The 24622-nt window shown below is 39.5% G+C and overlaps 2 protein-coding genes across 3 annotated transcripts; one reads left to right on the top strand and one right to left on the bottom strand.

Annotated features, from left to right (window-relative positions):
• The first annotated feature begins 2170 nt into the window (after nucleotides 1-2170).
• Nucleotides 2171-9795, top strand: LOC109196543 (cytotoxic T-lymphocyte protein 4-like). Of its 2 annotated transcripts, none has more exons than XM_019350730.2 (6): nucleotides 2171-2251; nucleotides 4739-5057; nucleotides 6699-6907; nucleotides 7773-7929; nucleotides 8024-8178; nucleotides 9281-9795. In XM_019350730.2, exons 2-6 carry the CDS (start codon nucleotides 4985-4987, stop codon nucleotides 9389-9391), a joined length of 705 nt encoding a protein of 234 aa, XP_019206275.1. In that variant the 5' UTR covers nucleotides 2171-2251; nucleotides 4739-4984; the 3' UTR covers nucleotides 9392-9795. The 2 variants fall into 2 exon arrangements, with proteins under 2 accessions (XP_019206275.1, XP_025758246.1); XM_025902461.1 differs by having other exon boundaries at nucleotides 2173-2255.
• Nucleotides 9796-16271: 6476 nt separating this feature from the next.
• On the bottom strand, nucleotides 16272-18138 carry LOC109196370 (major histocompatibility complex class I-related gene protein-like). Its single transcript, XM_019350357.1, has 4 exons — nucleotides 17940-18138; nucleotides 17315-17593; nucleotides 16926-17228; nucleotides 16272-16321 (listed from the first exon to the last, which is right to left on the bottom strand). Exons 1-4 carry the CDS (start codon nucleotides 18136-18138, stop codon nucleotides 16272-16274), a joined length of 831 nt encoding a protein of 276 aa, XP_019205902.1.
• Nucleotides 18139-24622: the final 6484 nt, after the last annotated feature.

Raw genomic sequence — 24622 nt, 5'->3', positions numbered from 1 at the left:
AAAACAGACCAGGTGTTGCGATGTGAATTATGGGAACATTTGCCCATTGAGCTGCACCTCTACAACAGTTCGTGAGGACAGAATTGTTCGTTTGACTCTTAGCTCTCTAATAAACAATACTTTTCTGTTAAATGAATCCTTCGCATCTAGTGAATTGGATTTTATGTTTCTGACAGAGACTTGGCTTCGTGCTGGTGAGTTCACCCCATTCTCAGAACTTTTTCCTCTTGACTGTATGTTTTCCAGTTCCCCTCGAACTACAGGCAGAGGTCCGGGCCTAACAACTGTATTAAAATCCAGTTTCCGATGTCGACAGTCAACATCTGACCCCTCCTCCACCTTTGAAGTGCAGTCATTTGTCACAAACTGGAATACTACTAGCTAAATTCAACAAAGATGTCTTTTTTGAATTTGCAGGGACACATACTGGACCTTGTGTGATACTCCTATTTCAGACCGTTTTGCTGTTTTATTTCTTGTTATTCTGCCCAACTGTCAAGCTCAACTGTGTGGACTTGATCGGTCGGGTTGCTGTTGCTGTTCAAAATGCAGCAGCTCACCTTTTGTTGGGCAAGAAAGAGTGTGATCCCATTAAACCTATACTGGCCTCCTTACACTGGCTTCCAGTCCATTTCAGGATCCGACCTGCAGTTTGTGCATTGTGCTAGCTCCTCCTTTTCCTTTGAAGTGTTCTCACCCAAGGATCAATGTATTATAGGGTTTCTTTAATGGTGTAAGAGTTTTACATGAAAAAAAAAAGTCTCTTGAGGTGATGTGTGATATGGTGACCATTGTCAAATTTACCTAGGCAAATCTAATCATATAATTGAAGTGATCATTCTCAGTACAGGAAATGACATTGGTTTTCTAGCTAATTTTGTAATCTAAACTGCCTAATGTGGTTGCAGACACCAAAAATCTGAAGCAACAGTATAAGACTATAAGACAATAGTCTGGCTCCTTTCGATGTGGATGAGTAGCAGCTCTACTCTGAGCCCCTTCCCGATGGCCGAACACATCACCCTATCTCTAAGGGTGAGGACAGCCACCCTTCGCTGATTGTTTTCGGGATCTCATTCTTTCATGACCATAGGTGAGGGTAGGGACATAGATCAACTGGTAAATTGAGAGCTTTGCTTTTATGCTCAGCTCTCTCTTCATCACAGCTGACTGGTACACTGTCCACATCGCTACAGCCATGGCACCAGTCTGTTTGTTGATCTTCCGCTCCCCTGTCCCGAGATACCTAAACTCCCCTACTTGGGCAAAAATTTATCCCTGACTTGTAGTGGGCACTCCAACCTTTTCCAGCTGAGGACCATGGCCTCAGACTAGGAGGTGCCAGTTCTCATTCTTGTCGTTTCACACTCAGCTGCAAACTGCTCCAGTGCCAGCTCAAGGCCAAGGCCTGATGAAGCCAAAAGAACCAGATCATCTGAAGCAGAGATAAGATTCTGAGACTGTCCAAGAGCCTTAATCTTCTTGGCTAAGCCTAGAAATTCTATGCACAAAAATTATGAACAGAATCAGTGACAAAGGGCAGCCCTGGCAGGGTACAATACCCACCGGAAACAAGTCTGACTTATTGCCAGCTATGCGGACCAAGCTCTTGGAAAGGTTGTATAAGGATTTGGGATGGGAATTGATATGAATTTAGCAGTTACAGTTCCATTATCAATATCACTTTATTGATTATTGATTTACAGAGATGAGGTGTTGCATCATGTGCGGTGTGTCAAATTTGGTGTAATATGATGTGCTCTGGACTTTAGCACCAGACAAGCAGAAAGCTTCAGAAGACAACTGAATGTACAGTTTAAACAGGAATATTTATTGGATCCTCGTACCTTCAGTGGTGTAGTGGTTAACCTGTTTGCTTAGTAAGTAAAAGGGCACTGCATTGTTTCCAGCTATCGAGTCAAATTCCTTTTATAGTTCTGTCAAAAAGGCATCTGGTGTGAGAGTCTGCCAAATCAAACATGCAGAGCTGCTATGATGATCTCTTGTGGAGCTGGAAGTAGCTTTTATATTTGTGCCACTAAAGCTCAGAGATTGTTTGTCAAAATTCAACTGAAGGGTGTCGGAGTTTAATATGCCTCAAATACTCAGAATATGTAACAGACCAGGAAATACTTTCATACTGACAAACCTGTAAAACCCCCTGACTCGTCTCTCACTTCTTCAGTTTGATTCAAGAGGTCTAAACATGATAAGGATAATGATTCTGCTTTTTCTCAGTGACACGGCATCTGTAAGTAAGATCATAATTCATTATTATAAAATATTTTACATATGAATTTGCATTACAAGATTGTTCTTAGTAAAAACAGTAAAATGTGCCAGTGATCAGTAAAAAATTCTCTGGGTTAAACAGGTAGTATCTCGCAATGCAGGGCAGGTGCAGGCAAGCAAGAACATGTTTTAGCAGATAGCAGCAGAAAGAAACTGAGCTATTAATAATTATTTAAATTAAATACACTAAATCATTTTAAAAAGGTCTTTTCACCTTAGTTTTGTGGCTTCTCTTCTTCTGTGGTGGTTCATTTTCAGATTAAAACAGTTAAATCTTTTCTGAAATGATAAGAATAATATAGAATTCCATGTTTTATCATTCATGGTTTTTAGTTTGACTTTTGAATTTCAATTTTATTGTAACCACAACTCTCATTGAAAAATATTTTGACATATTTACATCATAAAATCTGCAAAGTTATAAATGTTTTAGTTTTTATATCAGATGCACACTGACAAAGTTTTCTAACAACTAAATATGTTTTTAAATGATTTTTCTAAATTTGTTTTTCAGTTGCTGGCACATGTTTAATCTCTGTATTATTTCCAGTTTACATATTCACAAGTCCAAATAGTCCATCTTCTTTTGCAATATTTTTATTAGAAAAAAATGGCTGTAAAAAGAAGTATGTGTTAGTCCATCTTAAATAAAACAAGCCTCTATAATATATGTATGAGAAATTTCACAACACTTATGTGAAGAAAACATACAAGTTTTTTGTAAAATGAATATGTTGTTATTGTTGGCACAAGAAGAAAAGCATTACCGCCTGTCCAAAACTGATTGATGAGTCTGATACCTGGAGGAAGCAAAAAAAACCTTATAGGTATAACCAAAGGGCAGAGCGTGTCTGGATGATTGGCCTCAGAATCTTGTCTTTGCTTTTTGGAGACGATGTGGTTTAGTTGGTTTCATCGAGCGATGACCTACAACTAAAACTAAGACTAAGGTGTTATTTTGGAACTGAATGGACCCGCCTAAGTAGAGAACAACGTTTGTCTGTGTTTTTGCTGAAAACCCTCCTGCTGTGATGAGGCAACACAATTTTGGAAAACAAAAACAGTTTCTACTGTACATCCCACTCACAGCTTTGTGTAGTCACTCTACCCCCCTACACAGTTCAGTGTTCTTCTGATTTGTTTGGGGTTAGTCGTAAATCCTGCCTTGTTTTGTTTTTGTTTGTCTAAACTCTACATGCCCCACTCCACGCCACCCCCCACTATGTCACACTGGGGATGGTAGCTTTCTCTCTGACACTGTAATGTCCCTAACTTTTAAACAGAAAGCACTCTGAGTCAACTGTTGATGTGAATTTTATTGTAATTTGTCCGTCAGTTTTAGATAAACAGGAAAATGGAGCAAAACCAAATATGGCGTAAAGCATATAAAGATGAATTAACCTCTTGATGCCACCAGTTCACGAGCCACTCCCCGGGGTTTTGTTTTAGCTGCTTGTAAAAGGGCTGTTTTTCAGAAACTACACAATGGTCCATCTGAAGTCCAGTTTTGATCCTCCGGTTTTCCTGTTGGCTGTTTCAAACAGGAGATAATTGTATAAAAAGAAGTTAAACTACAACTTAAGACAATAAAATTATATGAAGGTAAAATATCAAATATTCAGCAATAATACACAATTGTTCGGGAATATTCATTAACTTGGGAAGAGTCATGAACAGAAAATCATGTTAACAATGGTTCAGTGAAAAATAACAGTAAGGATTTGTTTTTTATGTTTTACAGATTTTGCACTGTTATCTAAAACCCGGAAGGAAAATTCAACAGTCACAGGAATTCAAACTAAATATTCACCCAGCAAAAGTTTCCACATGAACAAGTCATTTGTGCACGTTAGTTTCCAACCAAGATTCACCTGCCAAAGCCTCAGTCAATGATTGTGCCTCAGAGACTCGCTCACACACTTCATGTAAAATCAACAAAATTCTAAAAACCTGAATGATCTGATTTTGGAATTAGTGTCGGACACAAAAGCTTCAGTGAATAGAACATTTAGTGTATATTTGAATAAAGCACTGAATCACTGAATTTTGCTTTTATTCAACTTGCTGTATGAGCATATGCAAAAGCTCTTAAATTATTCACAGAGTAGAAAGAGATGTAAAAATTCCCGAGCCAGCAGGTGTTACTTTTTTTAAGAGTAGTTGTTCTGGAACATTTACATTCTTACGCTCTTCACATCCTTTAAAGAACATAAACACCATCATGTTTGGTTTTTCTGTCTTATTAATGTTGAAGTTTTCTTTAGAATTTAATGGACCACTGTCATATTTTACCACGATTTCCTTTCTTTGCCCTGTTTTTTCATGTTTCAGATTGGACTGAGTTTTGAGCAGCGTCTTCTATTTTATTAAGACAGAGGATGCTGCTATACCCAGATTAAACTAGTTCATTAAAATTATAGAAAAATGAAATTCATGTTTTTCTCAGTGTTCCAGCAGAACCACAACCACGTTGCCATCTCTCTTACCGGCAAAACCTCATCATCATTTCCTGTGCTGCTACACAGTTTCCATGACAGCACCATAAGGAAGTATACACCATAAGGAAGTATAAAGATGAGTTTCACTCATTTTCATGTATTTCTGTCAAATTTGCTCAGTGTGAGCGATCGTCAGCTTAAAGATCATTTTAAGTGCCTGTGGCTTTCTGTGTAGCAGTGTGAAATACAGTAGGATGTTCCTGACTCACTGTATGATGGGATGGATTGTGTTGACAGCTCTTAGCTTCTGCCTGCCTGTGTGGAGCGGTGAGTATAAACAGCCTTTTACTGATGATTTTTGTAACACTTTAAAAAACATTATTTTTAAGTTCATTAAGAACAAGAAAATTGAATGAGACTGGAATCACATTAAACAGCACCACTAACCACAGATTAAGACAATGGTGCCCACAGTCATGCAAAACCATTGCCAATGAAGCTCTGTGTTCTTTGGGGCACATAGAAGAACCTGAGGGCAGTTCTGACAGGATTAGTTGGGACACCAAAGATGTGTTGACTAGCTACTGGACCATGTACCATAGTAACTACATTTCCATATGAGCAGACATATGAAGTAGCTTGGAAGCTTTAATGGTGGAGCTGTGTAGACAAACTTTGCTCCTACATGAGCAAGTTTAAGACTTACTGTTGACTTAAAACTTAAAACTCTGCTGCCAAGCCCAGCATCAGTGATGTATAACATGTAAGGTTTTAAGGTGTCAGGTGGAAGTGGAGAGAACCATGTACTTGGTATTTTCTGTATTTAAAAGAAGTCATCATTTCAGACGCCATACATGGAATATATTAAATACATGTGAAGACTGCTGAAACCTTTAGTTTGCAGGATGTAATCACAGAGCGGACGTTAATTTGACAGGTGGAGTGACCCTTAGATCTAGACATTTTGCCACCGGAATGACAAAACTGATCATAAAGTGAATCTTCAGCAATATTTCTTTTTGATAGATGGTTCAGCTGTCCTTAGCTGAACCACTTTGCTGCTGTGGCTCTGAAGTTTACTGCTCCTTGTGAATTTAGCTAACTGTATAATAAGGCATGGTAATGTGGTTTTAGCTTTTAAAGTGCTAGCCAGGAAAGGAGACAAGGAAATTTAATGTATTCCAATTAATTTTCAACAAGCACATCATGAACCGTTCCATTGTCTGATGAAAAACATAAAAAAATAATGGAATTTCTAACGTAAGATCTAAATAATTCAGGTATATTAAATGTCACTGTTCAGCAGGCCTTCAGTAGGTAGGTGCTGAATTTAACTATAAGCTTGGTAGACATTCAAACACAGGAGTAACAGAGGAGGGGACGAGGTAAAATGATGCATATTGAGTTTGTCAATGCCAAACTTCTGAGAATCTCTGAAACGACTCGGCTTGGAGGAAAACCAATGAAACAACAATTCAAATTTGATAACTTTTGAACTGGAGGAGTCGGAATGCCTTTCCAAACATTCCTCCACACTTTACCCTCAGCTCTCAGAAAGAAGAAAATTGGTGTCTTAGCTCCTGTGAAGTTTTCCAAAGGTTGTGTCCTGTCTGTTTAATCCATACAAAGCTTACAAAAACCAGAAATGCTCCCATAATTTTATTATTTTCTTGTGTTAGCTCATTTGTCGTTATACTGGGACTTATATGAAAAGATTTATATATTTTTTTCTATGAGTGCTCAATGGAAAATGAGTTTAAACATGTTTACCTGGGAACCTTCCAACACGATTTAACCTACATTTAGGAATCACTTGGTTTTGTTGTTTTTCTTGACTGGAGTCCATTGGAACTGGACTCTGATATGTAAACGGTTTTAGCTTTAATGGTGATAGTAATGTGGCTTCTGACATGTATTTGCTTCTTCACTGCTACTACTAATAGTCACTTATACCTTTTCCCATGCCAGCTACGAAAGTGACCCAGCCCTACAGAGTGGTGAGCACCAATGGTGTGGCACAGATTCAGTGTGTTATCCATCCACAAAGCCTGAAATACCCATACCCTGAGGAGGCCAGAGTCAGTGTGCTGAAGGGCCTCCATGGCCACCAAGAACTCTGCTTCTCCATCCTTAACTTCACAGACCAGAGAGAGACACGTATGGAGCAAAAAGATCAGGTAATTGTTTTCTTTGTGCTTTTTTTGCCTGTTAAGGTTGAGTTTTCTTCAGGCATCTGCCACTGCGACTTGTTCTTTCCTGCTAGTGACACAACATAAAACTTTATGGAAGCTATGCTTAAAAATTCAGGTGGTAGAGCAGGTCACCTACTAATTGGAAGGTTGGTGGTTCCACCTCCTTCTGTTCCAGTCAGCATGCCAAATATTGTTGGGTGAGGTACTAAACCCCATGTTGCCCTCCGATGCATCCATCGGTGTGTGAATGTTAGAAAGCAGAGAAAACAGTGCTCGTGGGAATGAGGCAAGTTATGTAAAGTGCTTTCAGTCCTCAGAGTGGAAAAGCATTATACAAGAATGTTTATATCATGGCTCACAACTGAAGAAGCCCACTTTTATTACGCCCTTAATTTGCCCTCAGTTATCAAATGAAGGTGGTTCATGTGCTCAGCAAACTGCATGCATGAGACGTCTTTAGTGAATAAGGTCTCGCCTCTGTCAGTGCGCCCCAGGGCAGCTGTGGCTACAATGTAGCTTGCCATCACCAGTGTGTGAATGTGTGTGTGACTGGGTGGATGACTGAATGTAGTGTAAAGCGCTTTGGGGTCCATAGGGACTAAGTAAAGCACTATACAAATACAGGCCATTTACCATTTAAGGTCTCAAACATTAAGAATCCAGACCTCGTCCTACAAATGCATATTTCTTCCTCCATAAATATTCTTTTTCTTCATTATATAATACATTAAACTGAAGATTGCACTCTTAGAAATGGCATAAACGTTAGACATAAGACTGAAATACAAAATAAAAAAAGTGAAACTTGTACACAGAGTGTTGAGATACAATGATGTCCTGTACATTTCAGGTGCAGTGTACTGCTGAGACCACACACGACCCTGTGGAGGTGACACTCTCTGGACTGAATGTCACTGACACAGATATGTATCGCTGTGAAATCTGGACCTTCTACCCACCACCGTACCTGGAGCTTGTTGGCAATGGCACACTCATTCATGTCCTCGGTGAGGCGACCGCACTGGCACGTTTATCCACAGAGCTGAAATTTTTAGTGCACATCTTTTTTTCAGTCTTACGTTTCCTATTTTCTGTTCACAGACAGCTCCAGCTGCCCCGTGCAGGAAACTCAGAGGCAAAGTCACCACCAGGGTGAAGAAGAGGAAGATGATGATAACACGGCACCAGTCAGTGTTCCGGTGGTTGTCCTGGTGACAGCAATCATTTGTGTCTTAATCATCATCATCTACTTCCAGGTCAGAACATTATTATTGTATTTTGTCTTTATCATGAATTTGATTAGCATTTATTTCTAATTAGTAGTGTTAGAACAACCTGACTCCAACACAGTTAACTGTTTCTGATGCTAAGAGTGTGAATCTGTGGTGTAAATCATCAGTAATTGGCTAACTGCCTTGCAGACAGAAGGTAACTGGTTCTAATTTTTCACGTGGAATATTGTAGTTGCACTTATGAAAGAGCAAACACGAGGCATTAAACCATGTAGTTGCACAGGTTGGTTAAAAACCCGTAAAGCAGTTTTGTGTTTTTTAAACCTCGATGCGTTTATCAGCTGCGAGCCACTTGTCACTGATGTTTCGCCCCTCATCCAGAACAGTTTCAGAGACATGGAAACTTTTTTCTACCATGCTATTTAGGAAAATCATTTCCTGTGTGCTCGGGCACTCCATGGGGTATTCTGCCCTCTGCACAAACAAACTGATGTTTCTAAAATTGTTTCTAAAATGTTTTAAAATTTCAGCCAAAGGTACAAATTGTTGTGGTTGGACAGGATCAGGAAACTCAGTGTGGCATGCTGCATCCTCCACGTGCCGTCCCAGCTCAGCTGCCTGTTAAAGATTTCCAGAAAGTTGTTCTCTTGTTGATACTGTAACAACTGTAAAGAGAACTCTTTCACTTTGTAGGGCTTTTTTTCTCCATTTTGACAGCCTTACAGCAACCTTGCAGAAACCTTTCTTGACCTCAGTTTGCCCCACTTATTTCTTTCCAACCACTTCTCAGTGTTTTAGCCTGTTTATCGGTTAAGGCATAAAGTAGTAGTATATTCATGCATATATTCATGGTTAACAGCCCAAGAGTACTAATGGCATGAAGGTGTAGCAGTAGAAGTCTTAGTGGCTTAAAGGATTATTTAAGTTCAACAACAGAAACACAATATGTCAGGCTGACAGAAATCTTTATCCTTTAAAGGTCAAATCTTTCCATAAGCCTCTCGTGTCACAGACAAATCATGTGATCTTTTCCTTCCACGTAGCTGTCAGGCTCTGCTGCATACTATCCACTGAAAGCAATGATAATTATTCACTCCATAAACATCTGCATGCTTTCCATTTTCAGACTGTCCAATGTGAACGAGGGAGGAAAGAAATGTTGAGGCCGTGGCCTGGCATGCTTCATAAGGTGGACGGAGCTTCAGTTCCATGTGAAAACATCGTCTGTAATATGTGAACGTTGATCGTGGAGCTATCGTGTCCAGGGCAGATTTTTCTTTGGCTTAGAAGCGTTAGAATAATATTATTGCTTCTACCTAGTGAGCGGGGTGGGGATTATCATTTTCACCTCTTTGACAACTGATGAAAAACACCAAAATAACATTTTACTTTTTAAGTGAAAAAATAATGTTTACATTCTTGTAGACTCAAATTATGGTAAAAAGCTGTAGCTTTAATTTTCCATTGAGTTTAGATGTAAAATCACTTGTATTGTGCACAGCTTAAATGCAACTTAAAATGCAATGCTTGGAATAATTAAAAGAGTACAGTGATAGCTGTCTTTTACTGCAACTATTGTTATTGTTGTAATGCAAAGCAAATATTCATGTATTCATGTTGGATATTAACACAAAATAAAGTTTTTTGACTTTAAATTGTACGTTTGTTATTTGAAAAATATGAATATGTGTTGTTGCAACAGGAGACATTTTCAGACTGGAAAACACTTTTTAATAGTTTTCAGGACTTTCTAAAAGTCCTTTAGAATCAGAATAAGTCTCGTTGTGTACAAATGGGCTATTTCTTTTCTCTTATGTCAAATAACAGAGAAGCCAACAGATAAATACTGACAAGATGACGTCCACATGGCACAGACAATAACGACACATACAGCATATTTATCATGTGTCTCACTGCATAAACTATGGCTCATCGAAGGTGTTGGAGCCCTGCTTACTGACCCTTCTGGACACAGACGTCTGTTGTTGTTTCTAAAGTAGAATGGGAGGCAGAGCCTTCAGCATTCAGGCTCCTTTTCCCTGGAACCAGCTCCCAGTTTGGGTTTGGGAGACAGGCACCTTCTTTACTTTTAAGGTTAGGCTTCAAACTTTTTTTTTTGATACAGCTTAAAGTTAGGGCTTGATCAGCTGACTTAGTATGTATCATATGTATGATATATGGAGCTTTTTTTTCACTCATCTCTTTTCACAAAAGAATCCACAATAGCATCTAAAGAACTCCAGGCCTCACCTGCCTCAGTTAAGCTCAGTGGTCATGATTCAACAGTAATAAAGAGGCTAACAAGGTAAAAATGGGCGTGATAGATCCAAGGTGAAAACAGCTTACATGTGCAGCAGGGGTGACAGGTGGGGGCCATCTAAGATGCAGTGGTAATGACATGGTTGACTGATGAGTATAGGCAGGAGTCTCTGGGGACTGTTATATTTCCAGGTGACATTGTGATCTATAGTGAGAGTTAGGAGCAGGTGGAAGATGTGGATATACTGGAAAAAGGATGTTGAATGTGGAGCTGCCAGGCAGGAGGGCAAAAGGGTGACCTCAGAGGAGGCTCATGGAGGAGGATGCTAGGGAACAGCAAAACTGGAAGCAGATGGTTTGCTTTGCCAACACGTAAGGGGAACAGCTGAAAGAACAATCACAACAGTGACAATACTGGCATACTAGCATTAGCATTTAGCTCACTGCAAAACTGCTTGCATGGCTATGAATGTTTAGTGTCGTGAGCAGCACAAATGAAGTTGCACTTGTTTTCATTCCATTTGTGTTGGCAGCACAAACGTTTTTCCCTGTGAAGCCCCAGTAATACATGTGAATGAATGTGACATGCACAAGGGTCAGGTTGGTTTAGACCCAGTCTAGATGCAGTCCAGCTTAACAGGAATAAGCCTGTGCAGAGATGTGCAAGAAATACAACGTGTGCAGGATGTAGATGACACCCACTCACCATTTAATGCAAAGCAGTGCAGCACCATTCTCACATATATGCGATCACACATACCACAGACTTTGTTTCAGGGAGATGGCAGCTTGAATGGCAGCTATGTCATGGTCGTCGGTCTTTGACCCAGTTTTTGAGTTGATTATAGTCTTATGATTTGTTCTTTTTTATTAAAGAGATTTTCATGTTCTAGTTCTGTAATAGTTTTCTGTATCAGTTTGTCTTGATTTTTCTTTTCTTCAGTGTTTAGTTGCTGGTTCTTGTTGAGTTACTTTAGTTCCCTTTCATGTCCAGTCTGTTCCTGGTCTTGTCATCAGCGTCTCCTGTTGTAGTCAGTCTGATCCCCATGTCTCTGTCTGGTCCCTCTGTGTTCCATCTGGTTTTCCCTGTCCTTCTTTGTGGTCCAGTCCCTGTGTCCCGGTCACGTGTATCAGTGTGTGCTGTTTCCTGTTTTATTTTGATAGTCTCCTGCCCCCTGTGTATGGTGCTCACTTTTGCTTCCCCTGTCTCATCAGTCAGCAGTGTTCCCCAGGAACATCCTCTCTCCCCAATCCTTTTCTGTGTATACAGTATATTGTCTGAATCATTGCAGAGCCATGGTTTCCTTTAAGATCACTTAAGTGTTTTCTTACTGCAGTAAAACTGCCTCTTTTAGTTCAGTTCATTTCCATTTTATTTATATAGTGTCAGCATGTAGTGACGGCCAAATGAAGCCATCTGAAGCACTGAAGCTTGTGTTAGTGATGTGTTGTGTTAGTCATCTTTGGTGCCATCTTGTGGCCAAAAGCAAAAGTTTGCGTGAAGAGCAGCTTGCATCTACAACTTGAAATGACAGCTTCTGTTTAATATCACGGGCTAAAATAAAAACAACACATAAGGTTATTCTATTTGTTTTTTATATAGCAATAGGTAGAACATCCTCTCTTTCTTGTTCGCTCCATGTCTCTCAGTATATCCCACATGGGTTTGCGATCTCAAAAATCACCACAACACAGCACAAATCCCACTAAAGATTCACTTCTGTATACACCACTGAATCAGATACTGCAGCAGCAATGTACCGATTGAAGCTTCGGACGTCACTGATCACTTGACAGCCGAACCAAGCCTCTATACACTGGGATGAAGACTGAAATATTGTTTGTCTGCTGCTGGTTCTCAAAATTATTGGTGCATAAAAACTGCATGTATAAAGTAAGTAAAAAGTTTGCTGTTTTTTTCCCTTAAATATGGTCTTAAAATCCTTGGGTGGCCTGTCATGGTCACAGCTGAACAGAGCAGCCAAAAGGACAACAACAACAACAATGAAAATGAAACTTTTTGAAATAAAGGAGACTCTCTCAGTTTTGTCTCAACATCAAATGAAATGTACAAAGCATATTTATTTTCTGCTGAAGCTACAACAAGCCCAGAACCTTTATTTGAGCACCTCATTACATAAGTTGTTGCCACAATGGTTAAATCAGAATCAGGGGCGGAGCGGGGGTGTGGCTTACTGGGCTTAAGCCCGGGTTGTTTTTTCAGAAGCCCGGGGTCTTTTGGAGTGTAATTTTTTTCATAGTTAGATGCCTGACTGACAACTGTATAAAACAAAAACTACACACAATATTCGAAGCACATAGTGCACACACTGTGGGAATTTACGACTGTGCGTAAATCCCCCCTAATAATGGTATGATCCGAGCTCAGGCACTAAGCGACTGAGCGAGGGGGCGGGGGGAGCTGCTGCCTCGAGTGCGCTGTTGGAGAAACACAGCCAGGCAGACAGAGGAGAACTGAAGTCTGACCAGGTACCAAAGCAAATCATTCATACTGTACAAATAATGTAAATATGACGATGTATCACGAAAGACTGATATCAAACTGATCACTTGACCCATATTACGTTACTTGCTCTTGAAGTGAATCAACAAATGGCGAAATGAAAAGCCGAACAACAACAATGCTGTTTGTTTAGAGAGTCTTAGCTTACATGTGTGTTTATTTCATATTTTCAGTTGTTACCCTCCACGGCTAAATAAATCAGTTTCAGTAATGTACAGATACACAAGAATGGACATAAGGAGCTTCTTTCAAAGAAAAAACTCTGGTAGATGTTATTTTATATATTATGCTTTGTATGTTGTTCAGTATATATATATGCAAAACAAGAGGAATTTCAATACACAGCAGTATATTCACAGTTTAAACCAGATATTTACATACACTTTATGGAAAACACAAGAACATTTTTTTACTGTACAACATCAATTTTGAGTAAACTTGTTTTGTTTTGTATAAATAAATATTGAAATATCTTTTGAATTAGTTAAATGTCAGAATAAAGAGAGACAGAGCTGTCTATCACTTTCATCAAATTTAGGAGTACATATACACTAAGTTTATTGTTAATTAATAAGAAAACTCCAGACAATTCCATTCTGAGCTGAAGAAGCTTCTGATAGGTTAGTAGAGTCCATGTGAGTAAATTGGTGGCACACCTGTGGATGCATATAAGGCAACACACAGAGCCTGTGTTTTGCCTTATATGCCTGTCAACCAAAACACCAGGAACAGAATTGTGGAGCTCCATAAGTGTGGCTCAATTTTGAATACAATTTGGTGCCATTTGCAATTAAGAAATACAGACAATTTCTCTCTTTACTCTTAAAATTAACAAATATGTTTTTTATATTTATCAATCTAAAAAAAATAAACATTTAGTCTGATTTGATGTTACAATTAAAAAGTGTTTGTGTTTTGATCTGAAGAGTGTGTAAATATCTGGTTTCAACTGTATATTTGATGATTGTCAGCACAAAGAAGGAGAGAGAGGAACAGAGAAGGAGAGAGAGGGAGAGAGAGGACAGAACAGAGATGGAACAAGAGCAGGTGAGACCGACATGTTAGTCAAATGGTTGTTTAACAAAAGTATCACCGTATCATAGGAACTCATGTATCTCGTACCTAGTGTTTCTTTTTAGGTTTGTTACTTTTCAAATTCTATATTTATTAAGTTATGCAGGCTTGTTTGCACAACAAGGCTAAATAATTATATAAACTTTTCTCAATCTAAACAGTGTACTTTGGAAGAAATAAAAAATAAGTGTAGTGCAGGTCTATGATGATTTTTAGTGCTACTATCATCTAGTTCTGATTCTGGTTCTGTCTTGGTTAAGTCCTAAGTATTCCTGATTTTGAACTGTTGTAGTCCTGTTTTAATTCCGGATCAGTTCTGGGTCTGGTTGAATTGGGGTTTAGTGTCTTGATACAGCCCTGACTTTGTTCTGCCTTGCTCCTTAATTAAAAAAACTAGTTTAAGGTGTCCTGCAGATGTGTTATATATTTTTCCCTATATGAAGTCATTCTTTTTTGAACAAAACTCAAAACAGAGCCTTATAATCTTTCAGTCATTTCTAACCCCGCCCCCCCCCCCCCACCCAAAAAAAAAAAAAAAGAAAGAAATCCCACATGCATACTACCCTTTAGGGCTAAGCCCCGGGTGTTTCGATTGTCTGCCTCCGCCTCTGCTGTGACGTAGGCTAGAATCATGGCGGTGGTCAACAACGGTCCAGGCGTGGGATTTCTCTCGTGGAAATATGCACATTATCTTTTCCTTTCTATTGGTAGGTGGCACAGTGCACTTGTGGCAAGTAAGCAAGCTAGAAGACTGGCAATCTTGCTGGGTATCCAGTTACGGAAGCAACACATTAACAAGAGAAGTCTGAGTAAAACCAAAGTTACTTTTCCCAAGTAATAACTTGAAGTAACTGAGTTACTTTTGATAGAAGTAACTAGTAATGTAACTAAGTTACTAATTTAAAGTAACTTACCCAACACTGTTTGTTCCTCACCATTCCTTTTTCTGTTGCACATGAAGCATCCTGCGATGGTGAATCCCAGTGAGAGAAGTCCTCCGATACTTTTCAAAATTGGTTTTACAAGATTGAAAGTTATTACATGATCCCAATGGGAAACTGGAAAAGTAATGACAGAACATTGAACATTTTGGTTTACATTATTCAAACTTTGAAAACGATATTTAGTGGTTCTGAAAGTATTTAAATGGGTGAAAGCTCACTGAACACTGCTCTGTAAAGTAAATTATAAAAATACATGAATCACAATATTTCCATGTTACTTTGTAGAGAAGACACTGTTGACAGTATAGTTGACACTGTAATGTGTTGAGTGCCTGAGTGAATGTGCATATTTGCTGGTTTGTGATGCAGAAAATTAAAGCCCATTAGAAAAATAAAATATATAACCACCATCTCACAATTAATACAGTATAGTAGCTCTATTCACTACATATAATCTCTGAATACTTCATCTCAGTATTCACTGGAAATTTATTTCTAAGTAAATATCAAGTGATTTTCAATGTAAAGTAAATTGGTAAAGTAAACCAATTTACTTTACAATGAAATTAATGTACTATAGCCACATAAATATAAAAATTATAAAAATAACTGTACTGCAAATAACAGAGTCTTCCACCTTGTACTTGATTTTTCTGAATTACAAACCAATTAAAGTATGTTTAAAAACAAAGAAAGCAAAATGAATATATAGAAAATATAGTATTATACCCTTAAAAGTAAATACTGCCCCGAGAGTTAGCTGTGTTGGCAGAGGTTTGGGTTCTCAGAGTGCTTCTTGGTATTTGTATTGCAAGCAGCTATACAAGAGTCCAAGCAACCTGACCCATGATCAGTGTGTATATTTAAATTAAATTTGGAAACCAGAGTACTTCTGGTTCAAACTAATCATGTTCCTACAGTATGTACTCAGGGGCTGTGGCCCAGGTCAGGGGCCAGATACATCGCTAATACAAAGCTAATGGAAAATACAAAACTAGAAAGCACCTGGAACCCAAAACCTCAATATCCAGGGGTGATGACAGTTTACATTTGCTAGTAAACAGTTAGCTAATGTAGTTCATGAGAATGTGTTCATTTCACTTTCTAGTTTTGAGTAGAGTTAATTGGTTGATTATGTGTCTTTCTTTGTGTTTGTGTGTCTTTATGTTATGTTCAAATACTTGTACAATGTTTGTAATAACACTTGGAGACCTGACCTCCTGAAGAAAACCCAACTTGACTGCACTCGCTCTCTTTGCAAGTCCTGTTTATGATTCTGTTCAATCACATAGAGGAGCTGAACTGTCACCTGATCACTACCTGGTGTTGATCTGGATCAGTTGGCAGGGAAGGATGTTGGATGGGCCTGACAGTTGAAATAAATATCTGCTAAACACATATGTTACATTGTATATCTTCAACTTATCAATATTCACAAAACATAAATGTTATATTTATGTTTATATTTAAAATTTGCTCACTGTGTCTTGCAGGTCCATATTTCTGTGGTGAAAATAGAGCAGTGAGCTTAATTATATTTCCTGCACAGTAGTTGGGTGGAGCACCCAGAATTTCATTGTATATGTCCAATGACAATAAAGGGCTAAATAAGTAAGTAAGTAATTATAATAAACTATAATTATAATAAATTGCCTATGACTAACCTGTCTACTATTCTGTCACTGCTGGTCATGCTTCAAATCCCCATTGTTGTTAAAAAAAATAAATAGGCAGGCAATGTTGTCCTGTCTCAGTTTCCATAGAGTTTAGGGTTTTTTTAAAAAAAAAATATGCAATTAAAGCAAATAACTGTGTGTTTGTGATTGTGGAAACATAGCCTGCATGCAGTGAAAGCAACAAACATGAAGATAGCAACATAAGAAAATGAAATAAATAAATAAATCCCTCAGATGATGACTGAACAAAAATGTTTGTTTTTTTTTGAGACAGGCAAATAAAATCCATCTTACCCTTATTGGTCCAGATCACTGCTTTGTCCAGTTTGGTGACGATATCCTGGTTCACACCGGAGAACTGAAACACACAGGCATATCTTTCCCAGTCTTCAGGTCTGACTGATGACATTTCCAGGTCAACACTCATCTGGAAGGTCCAATCATTGTTGGGGAGGATCTCTCCTCTGTTCACGTCCTCATGAATCTCAACTCCATCTTTCCTCCAGACCATGTTCACTTTGTCAGGATTGAAACCTGTAGCATGGCAGGTGACTGGAGAGGAAGGAGTCTTCTGGAGGAGAGAAACTGAGGGAAAAGCTGGAGAGGAAGACATTGAGAAGATTAGTCAGTGTATTGATATAGTTCAAATATTTATATGCTCAAATCAAGTAATGCATGTCTACCTGGTTTTACCAGGAATGTCCTCCCGTGGTTCAAAAATTTCTTCAGCATTTCAGGACAGATTATGATGACATTATTCCTTTCTCTATTTAATGCCTCTCTGTTGTTGTCCCACTGCAGTTTGAAGATCACAGCCTGTGGCTTTGTAGGAATCCATGTACGTGTCTTTAAATCAAATGCAATGAAGTCTTCTCCATCATAACCAAACTGATTAAAACCATTCACCTCGCCCGTCTCATCATCCCATTCACAGCCAGACATCCTCTGAAATGTGTGAACACCTGAGAGAAAGAAAGTGAAACTACTGTAGTCAAAAAAACAAAAAGGAAATATGATCTATTAATCAGTACATCATAAACTCCGAAGTCACAAGGTACACCAGCACACCACACTAAAGCTGTGTACTGTTTTTTTTTTTATGCTGACATGTCTAAAGAGATGCTACTTTTGAAGACAAGCATCAAAAACCATTTTTTTTCCCTAAAAAGGACATGGCTGATCTACACCATAAATGGAGATGAAAGATGATGGAGGTTATATTTCATATACCTTACACAAACTACTGGTGAATGGGTTATTACTGTAAGGATGCCAAATATAAATCACTGAAGTAAAAGTAAAATGTACCTTTTTTGTGGTTAAAGCTTTTCATTAGCGCTTCAATGTTGAGACTTAACAAGCTTTCACTCTCACGACATTCATTTGTGAACCAGTATGTTGGTATTAGTTCCTTCACCCAGTCCTGTCTGGTTTCAGCTGTCATGCTGTTCTTGCTGCAGTAAATCACCTCAAATCCATTGACCACTGCAACACCAACAAACTCCATCCATTTTCCTTCTCCCAAAAATCCAGTGAAGAGAAGTCTTAAACTGTGAGTCACTGTAGAGCAAAGAGGTCAAGTTACATTCTTCTTAAAATAAATTAATAATTCATATTAATTAATTCATATTAATTAATACTTAATAGGGCACACAACATTATCAAGTACTGCCCACACCACACACTGTTCACGCTCCTCACACTCTCAGACAGGAGTGTGAAAGCTATGACAACCAGACTAAAAAACAATTTTAATCTTCAGGCCATCAGGCTACTAAATCAGTGATTAATTGTTTAACTGTGATTATCCTTGGCCTGTCATTTGCGATTTTGAACATTTATATACAATATAATACAACTTAATACAACATAAACAATTTTAATATTGCATATTCTGAATATATTACCACTGTGATATATAGTGCTTTTCTACTGCCCCAAAGTACTGAAAATATGTTATGGTTCCTGTGGCGGGGGCGTGGTCTTTGGCCTGCTGCAGAGGAAGAGTGACGCAGTGAGATCACAGGGCGGCACGGAGGCGGGAAGGAACAGATGCACAGAACTGACCTGATAAGGAAAGATTTTTCTTATGTCCTGCAGCGAGAAGGAGGGGGGGGAGACACAAAGGGAGTGACATGGTGGCTGAGTCTGGGGCAGGAGCCAGAAACCGCAGGGGAAATCATGATTGTAAATACCTGTAAAACACTGTTGAACTGACAAATGCAGAAATGTCCATCTGTGGGTTGTGTGTCACAGTCCCTGTGCCTCTCTTGGCGACTCACTCCAGGCCACATATTGCTTTGTTTGTTTTTGTTGTCTCTGTGGGGTTAATTTGGGCTCCCACCTTTGGTCACACACCTGGCCTGATTACCTCCAGCTGATGCTCACTGACCAGGTTTACAGCCACTACTTAAGGTGGTGGCTCTGAGCTTCTCGTCACTGGACCTTTAAGCTATCTGAGTTTGTGTTCCCGGCATTGTTCTCGAGTCTCTGTTTGCTAGTGTTCCTGACCTATTGTCTCGTGTATAGATTTCCCAGACCTTTCCTTGAACCTGCTTGGAGTGCCTGTTGCAGCAGTGGTGTAAAGTGTTGAGCAGCATGAATGGCAGGAGAGGAGTGAGCATGCAAGCTAGAAGCGGATATTGTGTGGGTTCCCTTTGCGCCCACCCCCACCCATCCTCATCCCCAAGGGCCCTGGGATCGCTTTCCCTGCACGTATGTGTGTATGTGTGTATTCCCCTTACCACCAACCCATCCCTGGAGCCCTGGACCCTCTGCCCCTTCACCCTGTATATATTCGGCACTGAGCCTGTTGTAAATAAACTTTTGAACTTCCTCTCAGTCAAACTCGAGTCTGCATCTGAATCCGTTCACTCCGCCTTGACGAAATATAGCTTAGGAATTAACTTTCAGTTCATATCAGTTCACCTTCATTTCACAAAATTACAATAATAATTGTTCCAAGATGTTTTATGTTGTAAGGTCCTGTAAGTTAAAGACCCTACAATAATATAAATAAGAAAACAATCAAGCTGATTACTGTCAAACTCGACCTCAGTGGTTTAGCAGTTTCAGTGAGTTTATTCTGAGATGCAAACAAACATTTCACATGAAAACATTGTTCACATTGATCCAAAAAGTGACGTTTGGGATTTTTTTCTCTATTTCTTTTTAAATTTTAAAGGGATGCATGTAATATTTTTAGATATGTTAAAATAATCAACAATAACAATCAATGACACAAGAAACACATAGAAACAAAATATGATCCTACCTGGCGATGCAACCTGGCAGAAGAGAAGAAAGAGAAATAAAATTTTCACCATATTTTACAGATACTGTTTAGCAGGCTATCAGTTGTGACTTAGCTGCATGTCAGCTGTGAAAGAAGTGGGCATTCATATCATGCCCAAGCAGCCTTTACAGGTGTACAACCTCAGCCTCAGGAAATGTGGTGGTTAAATGTGAGATTTGTGCCCCTGCACACAGTGACCACACTGTGCTTTTGTAACCTTTTGTAACCTACTGCATATGTTACAATTTGCCACTGATGCCTCTGCAGTAACCTATTCACTCTGACTTTGGTTTTCAAAAAGCTTCATTTCTGTAGGGGTATTTCCTGTTGTTGTGTGAAAACTCAAGATGCAAAATAAGTAGCACAGTAATAGTCTATAAATTACTACAGATTAATAAATATTATTTGATTGTCATGTAAGCTTTTATCTTGCACTAAAAATCAAACACAGCTGAGAAAATAGCACTAAGGATAAGGGGTATTTATTTCTGGTTATGGTTAAGTTCTGAGCTTGTTTAGCTGAAGTTTATAATTATTTCATAAATGTTGCACTGACTGACTGATAAATATTCTCTCAAGCTTCAGAGAATATGGGACCACTTATCTTGAACTGTGGATGCTAGTCCTCCTCCTTGGGGAATCTGCTGCAAGATTAAAATAGAGAGACTGGATCATGTGGGGAATCGGTTCATGTGTCACTTTAAAACTGAGTTTACAGAGCAGACGAAGTCGTTCACTATTCTTTTACATTTTTGGAGACCCCCACCTCCCCATTACTGGATCTTCCTCTCTTTTCTTCCTTGCTGCTTCTCTCCAAACTTCTAGAGAGTTTAGAGAGACTCATCTTATTGTCACACTTTACTGTGATTTTAATGAGGACATGCATCATTTGTTGGTTTGATCCTTTAAAGATGTTTTTTATCTGTGTTATCGTCTCATCTGTCACACCTGCAAACACTGTGATGATAAAGGAACAAAAGCCAAAACCACGCATACACAACCACACATTCACACATCATTTTTATTTTCAGTTTCTGCTTTCATTATCAAAGCACTTCAGCTGAACCACACTTAACACTTCATTTTTTTCTGCCTTGCCTCCATGTTCAAAGGTCGAAGTTGACTTTCCCACAGTGCAAAGTGACGTCAGATTGACGTCTTTATTATCGACGTTTACTGAACATCTAGTGTTGTCGTCCGTATGACCTCCGGCTGAAATGTGGTTGTTCTGGACTTCTTTTCATTGTCAAACTTCGACACATTTTTGACATTGTTTCTATACTGCTTCTATAGGCTCTGCAGTCCCATGTTTCCAGAGGGTGGAGACTACGTTTTCTCTACAGAAACAGTTATGTGTGAAGGAATGCAGAGTGATCAGCGGACATCTCTGAGATTGCACAGGCTCTTGAGCTAAAACAAAAGTGAGCAGCTGCTCAGTGGATTTTGAGCAGTTTGCAAAATATGAAAAATGTAGTTTGGTGTGTTTGCACTCACAGATGGAAAACTCACATGACAAAAGGTTTTACTGTTTCCAAGAAAACTAGTTGCTATAAAAAGCCCACAACAGCAGAGTTATCATCTGTTATGATGATCTGCATCTTTGCTACAGCGACCTGTATTTGTATAGCACTTTACTTAGTCCCTATGGACCCCAAAGCGCTTTACACTACATTCACACACTGGTGATGCTACAAGCTACATTGAAGCCACAGCTGCCCTGGGGCGCACTGACAGAGACGAGGCTGCCGGTCATTGGCGCCACCGGGCCCTCTGACCACCACCAGTAGGCAACGGGTGAAGTGTCTTGCCCAAGGACACAACGACCGAGACTGTAGGAGCCGGGGCTCGAATCAGCAACCTTCCGATTACGAGACGAACTGCTAACTCTTGAGCCACGATCGCCTGTAGAAGTAAAGTGAGAGATTTGGATAAGCTAAGCTAATGGAAAAATGAACTTATCTGGCATTTTGTTATTATTTGTTGCCTTTTAATTTCAGAAGAAAAAAAACATTCAGCACCTTGTAAGTCTCTCAGTCATCCAGGTCATCGTAGTCTAAGAAGCTTGGAAAAAGAAAAAGCGTCTGGACTTCTTTAAGTTGCTTGAAGACGTTTCGCCTCTCATCCAAGAAGCTTCTTCAGTTTTAAGGTCAAATGGTGGAGAGTCCCAGATTTAAGCCCTTTGGGAGTGTCCCCCCAAGAGGGACAATGGACCCCTAATGATTCTCTGCCTAATCACACAAGTCAAGTTGTGAAAACGGGTGTAGTTCACAATCAGCCAAGGTTTCAGCTGAGCTCATTGTGAAACCTGACCCCACCCATCATGTGATTTCCTGAGGTCAATGAGCTCACCTGAAACCTTGGCTGATTGTGACCTACAACCGTTGTCACACCTTGGCTCGTCTACCTTACACTATAAAGTGCCTTGAGGCGACTGTGGTTGTGATTTGGTAATGTATAAATAAATTTAATTTAATGCATTAATGCAGTCTGTTTGGGTAATAGCATATTAAAGATATTTTTAAACAGGTGGAACAGAGCAGTGTGACAGAGATGTGTTAAAGATGCTTGTGAAGACCTCTCTGCTTCCATGGTGCAGTCTTGCTGTACTCATCCCAGTACACCATCAGGATGAGGTGCTTTCCATAAGTTGACCCTACAGAGTGTTTATTGTACTTCAGCAGTCTGCAGGACAAGTACCTGATTGTTGCTGGGTCCCCAGTTTCTAAATCCCCCACCTCATGGTGGCCAAAGAAATGGTTGAGATTTTCAGTCAATTCATGATGTTGCTTTGGTTCGTGATGTGCCACATTCCTTGGACGGGCATGGCAAGGTCACCCACTGGTTAGCTAACATAATGTGGTGTCGCGAATGAGAGATAACCGGAGACGGTTACTAAAGTAGTGACAACGCCACCTGGGGGAGGGCGCTACAACCCCAGGAAAGATTTCTCTAGCCAATGAGAGGATTGCATTGGCTACCAAAGCCCACAGACTCGTTATTTAAAGGCAGAGGTGAGACAAAGGAAGTTTATAATTCCAAAGTTTATTAAGAGAAACTACTAAAACATAACTATAAGATTAAAAGGCACCTAGGGTAGCAGGGGTGAGAGAGTAAAATAATAAATTAAAACACTTTATTACCAAACGATGATTAAAACAACATACTCCCTGCCACAATGCTACCCTAAAACAAGCACAATATATTAAAAAGAAGCAACTAAACAAAATAGTGGAGACCGGCCACTTGAGGAGGCAGCCTACAGGGAGGAGTGCCCAAGGGTGCCACCAATTACTCACCCGTGTGATTTCACAGCAAACCTCACTCACACTAAACTCTAAAGGGTGCAATCTGCCTATGCCCGGTGTGTACACTCGCATGCATCGGGGAGGGGATTCCACCTCACGTGCTTAGCCTCTGAACAAGCGGCCGCACCTCCACTAAAGCAATAAAAGAAAAGATAAAACGTTAAACAATCAATAAAAGATCTACATAAAACCAACACGTCCGAAATCACTATACGTTATAAAAGTAGTGCATAACAAACGAAACGGCATCTGACAAGACAGCAACAGTATAATATACACCTGCAACAAGAGAGGGAAACAGTAGTCAGAGTCCACCCTACTATGCCACAGTATGATAAACACAAAGGTCACACTTACCACTCTCTAAGGGGCAATTCTAAGTAGCTTTCCTTAAGAGATATGCAGTGTTCGACTGCCTAATGCTCGCAGCCACCTTGGATTGCCACAACTGCCAAATGCCTTCTCTCAGTAGTGAAGCGCAGCTGTTTCTTATAGCCGGATAATTGTCGGCTGGAAGGTGTGTGTCAGTGATGCGTTTATGGACATCATGTAACATCCTAACCCAGAATCTACTTCACTACAATAAGCTAATGTAAATCAATTAGCCGCAACCAACCAACAACATGACTTCATGTTCCGTATTAACAGAAGATGCCACTAAACATGTTGGTAAAACTTTAAGCACTTCTTTCTTAAATCCAGCTTTACAGACAGAGTTACATCTATGTCAGTTTTTGAGAGCAGGGCTCCATGATGTAAATAGGCTTTTTTATGTGCAGCATTTCATGTCCTTGTAAGCTGTTTGGCTGTTAGACTCTGATGGTCCATCACAGCTGAATGAAATCGAAGCTGTGCCAGAAATTAAGGCAGAAGGCAAGGGAGCATGAAAGGTAAGCAGTGCAATTTAAACTATGCCGAGTGGAGACTAATTGGCTTGAAGAAGATGAGCATAAAAATGATTTTACTACAGTGCTGATGTTGGCATTGAGTTTTACAGTGTGGTAAAGTGGAAATGATGTAAAGAATAGAGAAGGAGCTAAACACCTGGGAAAGCAGGCAGATGAGTTAAGTGCTTGGACTGCTCCGGGAGAGTAGAAAAGCGCTATATAAGAATCAGTCCGTTACAATTTATCATACAGATTGTTCTTACTAAACTTTGGCATAAGCTTCATTTAATTCTCTTTTTTATTGTTAAAGGCTGTCCCTGGTGGTAGCAGGACATGTATGCAGCCCTGAAATGTCATGGTCAACCCACCACACTGATAAAATAAAACAAAAGAATCCAGAGAGGAAAAGTTCTTTAAAATATCAGCCTTTCACTCGATTGGCAGTTTGGTTTTGTTCCTGTAACAGTGGATGTAGAGCCTCTGTTTTTGAATCTGCAGATATGA

This window comes from Oreochromis niloticus, linkage group LG22 (genome assembly GCF_001858045.2).
Source record: "Oreochromis niloticus isolate F11D_XX linkage group LG22, O_niloticus_UMD_NMBU, whole genome shotgun sequence".
NCBI lineage: Eukaryota > Metazoa > Chordata > Actinopteri > Cichliformes > Cichlidae > Oreochromis > Oreochromis niloticus.
Note: the sequence above shows the minus strand (reverse complement) of the source record. Positions and strands in the feature narration are given on the sequence as shown.